General features: G+C 35.0%; 1 protein-coding gene across 1 annotated transcript; it reads right to left on the minus strand.

Moving 5' to 3' along the window:
• Positions 1 to 3,962: 3,962 nt before the first annotated feature.
• AGTR2 (angiotensin II receptor type 2) lies at positions 3,963 to 5,053 on the minus strand. The gene is given in 4 exon segments (XM_077146517.1): positions 3,963 to 4,658; positions 4,660 to 4,709; positions 4,712 to 4,978; positions 4,981 to 5,053. Coding segments are annotated over 4 exon segments (1,086 nt in total).
• Between the last annotated feature and the right edge of the window lie 670 nt (positions 5,054 to 5,723).

Genomic DNA, 5,723 nt, shown 5'->3' on the forward strand with positions numbered 1-5,723 from the left:
ATTTTTGTTAAATGTAATAAAAAATAGAATTAGAATTCAAAGGAATAACTAGCACTGGCTTAGACATTTCTGACATTGTATCTATGGCAATATAGAGAAAAGCCAGCTGGAGAAAAAAGGAAGAACCAAACAGGGACCCAGAGCAGCTTTCTAGTTCCTGTTATTGGGCTCAGGGAATCCCTGAGCTACTCTTGCATTCTTATAATATATCACTCCTCCAACGCCCTTCCACTCTTTTTTTGCCTTTAAGTTGTTCACCTTATTTTAAACCAAAAGAGGCTTAATTAAAGCAATTACAATATTGGATCATGATGAAGGCCAAAAAATATATACAATCTGTGCCTATGTCTATATCTATATAATAATCTTACCCCATAGTGTTATTAGTAATTTCCTCTATGGCTAACATATATTTATATTTTCCAACAATGAGTAAGTATTGATTCTGTAATAAACATATAAATTATCAATTATTTTCATTTTTAAAAGGAATTTTTGGTATTCTCTTTCTGAGGATACTAACCTCTTTGTAGATATGTTTTCAAGATATTCATTCAAGTGAGCATGAATGCCTAGAAGGCCAGCTACCTCAGCTCTGGAACACTGATCTTTTGCAGGGGAACTGGTTATTTTTAGTGATATAATATAAATCTCTGTTATTTTGTGTGAGTTAACTAACAATACTGATATGATTTATATAAGAATTAATCAAAGGTACATTTTTCTTTTTACCACATCCCTTTCTTGCTTCAGTCACCTCATGTGTTAATTCAGTTTGTCAAAGTTAGAGCTTTCTTTTGTTAATATATGAGGCCACCAGACAATTCCCTACCCACAAATCTCTATGCATAAAAGAAGGAAAGTTAAAATAGAATGTGTTTACCTTCAGATTGTCCTTTCATTTTGATGCAGAACTCTGAAAGATCAGGATAAAAGAAATATTTTCAGAACATTCTATTTAGTGAATCTAATTTAGGGTTATAAAATGTGGAAATAATTAACTCTTGCCTTTCCAGTGTATTTGTATGTTTGTTGGTCAAGATTTACAATGCCTTTCCAGTATAAGAACACACATTCCCTCTGCAAGTTGTAAGAGACAAATTTCTCTGCTAACCCTATTATAAGTTAATTTCACAGATCTAAATCAAGATCAGAGAAGAAGGAGAAAGCCTCATCCATCTGCCACTTCTCTTTTTCTTCGTGGGTGTAAATATACCACCTTCCCAGAAGCTCTTGCATTGCTGCGATTAGGGATGAGTAAATGATCGAAGTTGGGAGGAAGATTGAAGGACTGTGTTCACCTGTCTCTGAAATATCTGCTTCATAGCCTACAATCCATATTTAAGCTACACAGATGCAGCTATTGGTACAATCCAAGTCATCAGAACCAAATTTAAAGATCAGCAGGGCTTTTTTTGTGCCTCATTTTCATTATCGGTAAAATGAGAACAATAGAGTCATTGTGAGACTAAAATGAAATAATGCATATAAAATACTTAGAATAGTGCCTAGCACGTAATGCACACGTGATGATAGTTACTCCGGTTATTATTAAGTAGTTCCTGAATATTGTAAAGGTGAGATGAAAAACAGCATGGTCATGCAAATGGATGGAGATTAGGTAATACCTGGAAAAGTGGCCAAATAGAAAGGATAAGATTTCATTTTCTATATGAGAAGTTTACTTAAATATGTATTAAAAAATAAGAGGGTATTTATATCTGTGTACATTCTGCAGTCAGGGTTTACATGCTCATGCACCATCCTTTTAAGAGACATTTCTTCTTACTTCTAGGAAAGACCATTTAAGTCCAGGCCTAGGAGTACTACTCAGTACTCAATACTGGGATTCTATGGAAGGGGAAGCTGGACTTAAAATCACAAGAACTTAAAAACATAATTCTCTTCATTAAATGAACACCCAGAGAGATAGTATTATAATTCGTGTAATAATAATTATCATGGTTGAAGAACTGGTGGGTGCTTAATGTTGAAAGCTGAGTAGGTATTCCTCATTTGGATGAAAGGTCCAGTGGCTGAAGATGATTGGAGGCATACTCAGGGAGAGAGTTGTGTGAAACAATGATCATTTGATCTTAAGAAAGCAATAGTAGTTTAACGGTGATGGAGCAAAGAGCACAGGGAGAGATGGAAGAGAGAAAAAAGCCAGAGAGTCTGCAAAGAGTAAGATCTCATAAGGTTTTGTGTACCATGATAAGAAATGTGGACTTCCTCTTTGTAGGTAATGGGAAGTTATGGCTGAAGGCTCAAGGAAGGGAGGCTAATTAGAAAAATATGGCAAGAGATCAAGTAAGAATGAAGGAGACTGAAACTAAGGAGTATCAATGAGGATTGTAAGGAGGATGCACATAAAAGAGAAGATAATCATCTATGCTTGGAAACGATTAAAATAAGAAATAAGCACACACAATGTTCCAGTTAAAGACTTTATTTATTTTAAACATTTTACGAAATGATTTAAAACATGAAATAATAATTGGTTATATATTTAGTTACTTGTTTTTATTGAAAATCATATGATTACATGAAAATAGGACTTTCCCAGAAAGTGTTGTAAGGGGATTCTTCAAGTTACAGCCCTGGAACGTGGCAGAGTTGCTGATCCCCTGAAACTTGAATTCTACCTTGGGGGTCAGCATTCTACTCCAGGGAGATCATAGGAAACCTGATCTAATATGAGGCTGGGGCAAAATGAAATCTCTCAATTTTATAATTAGGTTTCATACTCTAAGTAAACTTTAGGCAACTCAGTCAGTTTCAGGTACTACTTTAACTTAGGAATGCTGTTAGTGTTGAAAAGGAGATCTGTGCACCAGCAGCTGGTTCAAAACAGCTTCATGGTATCCTATAGATTCTGACACAAACAGTATCTGTAGTTATAAATTAAGGCAACTCCATAGTCTGTATTTTCAAAGCCACTCTTCATTGCCCAGAAAGAGCTTGACACAAACTTGCCATGTGCTGAGTCTCTGTGGCCCCCTTAAGGTATCAAAATTCCATTCTAACATACATTTTTCCACACAAGTTCAGAATTTATTACAAGTTCAGGAATTAAAGAAGCCACCCAGATATTCTAGGAATCAGCCCAGAACCAAAGCATAAATAATAAAAAATCAAGTCAACTTCCTGTATACAAAAACATCACTTTCAAAAAGTCAAGGATTTAAAAGGGACCATTACATTTTATAACAATATGAAGACTTTATTATTGCTTTCAAATAATTATGAGAGAAGAGACCTTCAAACAATAGTTAAAATGGAAGTGTTTAGTGAAAGTCCAAATAATTAAATGGAATTTTATTGTTACTATACATTTTACTTTCTATAACCACAAAAAAACTAAAATGTAAGAGTGTCATTTTATCTATATTTCTAATGTTACTCGATATGTATCTGTTTTAAATATAAACCCATGCTTAAGTGAAATGTAAGAGAAACATAATTGATAATGTTTTTAAAATGTAGACTTATGCATAGAGCCTGAGTAATCTAGTATCAATATATCATAATATGCCTACTTTAGAAGTCTTCATTTCTCTTAAGTCTTGTAAATAATGCAATGAGTTAAAAGACTGGCTCTAGGTCAAGAGGAAAGCTTGATGTAAATGGATATAAAAACCCACTAAAAGAATGCCAACATGTGTCAAGGAGCAGTCTGAAACCCTAAGTTATCACTCCTTATTTATTATTAAAAGTTGAGATAAGTCCCCAATTACTTTTACATAATATATATGACTCAGCAATGACAGTCTTGAACTGATATACCAGATAAACAGTGGGCAATTCTTGAAAGTCGCTGAAGGAAGAAGCATTATAGTTACATTTGGTTTTAAGTTCTAGAAGAATGGAAAAACTTATTATTTTACTAAACCATCAAATGATAATTCAGGTGGGCTTCAAGCCAAGTAACCATGTCAATAACATGCATTCTGCTCTCACATTTAAGACACAATGGTTTCCATTTCTCTAAGGCAACTGCTTTTGCAGCAAGACATGCTCTCTCTCTTGCCTTGAAGCCAAGTAATTGGAACTCTAAACACATGGCAAAGCTTCTGTTGGGACCGTTTTCCAACAAAACAATACAGAAAGGGATTAATGCAGCTGTTGGTGAATCCCAGGAGGATGGCAAAAGGAAGTGCCAGATCAACGACTGCCATAACGTCACTGCTATTAATGACACCCATCCAGGCTAGAGCATCCAGGAAGGTCAGAACATGAAAGGGAAGCCAACAAATTATGAATGCCACAACAACATCAGCTGCCATCTTCAGGACTTGGTCACGGGTTATTCTGTCCTTCCCATAGCTATTGGTCTGCAGTAAGTGTTTTCTGATTCCGAAATGACATGTTGCCATGAAAATTAAAGGGAAAATAAAACCAAGGATATTTTTCATTAAGGCAATACCAGCTGACCACTGGACATATTTCTCAGGTGGGAAAGACATAATGCAAGCATTCACTCCTAAATATTCAATGGTTCTGACATCTCGGAAATAAAATGTTGGCAATGAAGACAGACAGGCCATATACCAAACAAGGGGAACGATACAAGATGCTTGCCAAGGATTTCTTCTTTGAGACAGAAAGGGGTAGATAACTGATTGGTACCTATCAACACTCATGCAGGTGATAAAAAAAAATGCTTGCAAACATGTTGAGGATCAGAAAAGAACCAATAACTTTGCAATCACGGGTCCAAAGAGCCAGTCAAATCTGTAAGAATAAAAGGCTGCCCAGAGAGGAAGAGTAGCCAAAAGGAGTAAGTCAGCCACAGCCAGGTTGAAAATGTAAATGCTGGAAATCTTTTTAGGTCCCTTTTGGCAACAAAAGAGTGTAACCACAACAATATTGACAAGAAATCCAATAACAAAAATAATGTAGTAGAGTATAGGAACTGCATCTAAATGCTTACCTGATGATTTACGTGAGCAGTTAAAAGTAGATTCATTGTTGCCGAGATGTTCATAAATCCGAAGTGAGGATTGCTGATCATGTTTTCACTGATACTGGCGAGCTTTTGGTTGCCCTTCATATTGAAATGTTAGCAGCCCCTAATCCTTATGACTTCTGTGAAAAAAAAATGGAACTCTCAGAACATATGCAGAGCTTAGAGCATCAATGAGTCCTTACCCTTTTGAGAGTTTGTTAAAAGCAAAAAGCACAGGTGATTAAAGAAAACGTTATGAAACAGATCCGTGCCTTGTGAAAGGAGAATGAATTTTACCTCTTAAAGAAGAAAAGACAATTTTATTAGCAGTAGCAAGAAAAAATATATTTCAGACTCAGAGACTAAATTCTGAACTAAACTACTTTTTACCCATCTTTTCTACCATGTTTTCCACGTGTTTAAGAAAAATAACATTTCCAAAAGGCCAGTCAGGTTAGAAAATGTGTGAAACAAATGAGAAGGAACACTGAAATAAGAAAAGTTAATATTTCAAAAACCCTTGAGCACATATTTCAGTCTGCCTACTTTCTGGAAATTGACTAACTAATTTGTATACAAATCACAACAGTTATGGAAAATATAAATAGCATAAGCTATGGAAAATGTGAGTGTACAAAGAATGAAAGAGAAAATGGAAAAAGGAATAAATTAGGCAGGGAACCATGTTTAGTTTTCATTAATTAAAAATGATTAGTTCCACTTTTCCATTGTTTTCACAATATTAACATAATTAACAGGAAAGCATGGAATGCAT

The sequence above is a fragment of the Tamandua tetradactyla genome, chromosome X, assembly GCF_023851605.1.
Source record: "Tamandua tetradactyla isolate mTamTet1 chromosome X, mTamTet1.pri, whole genome shotgun sequence".
In the NCBI taxonomy this organism is placed as follows: Eukaryota; Metazoa; Chordata; class Mammalia; order Pilosa; family Myrmecophagidae; genus Tamandua; species Tamandua tetradactyla.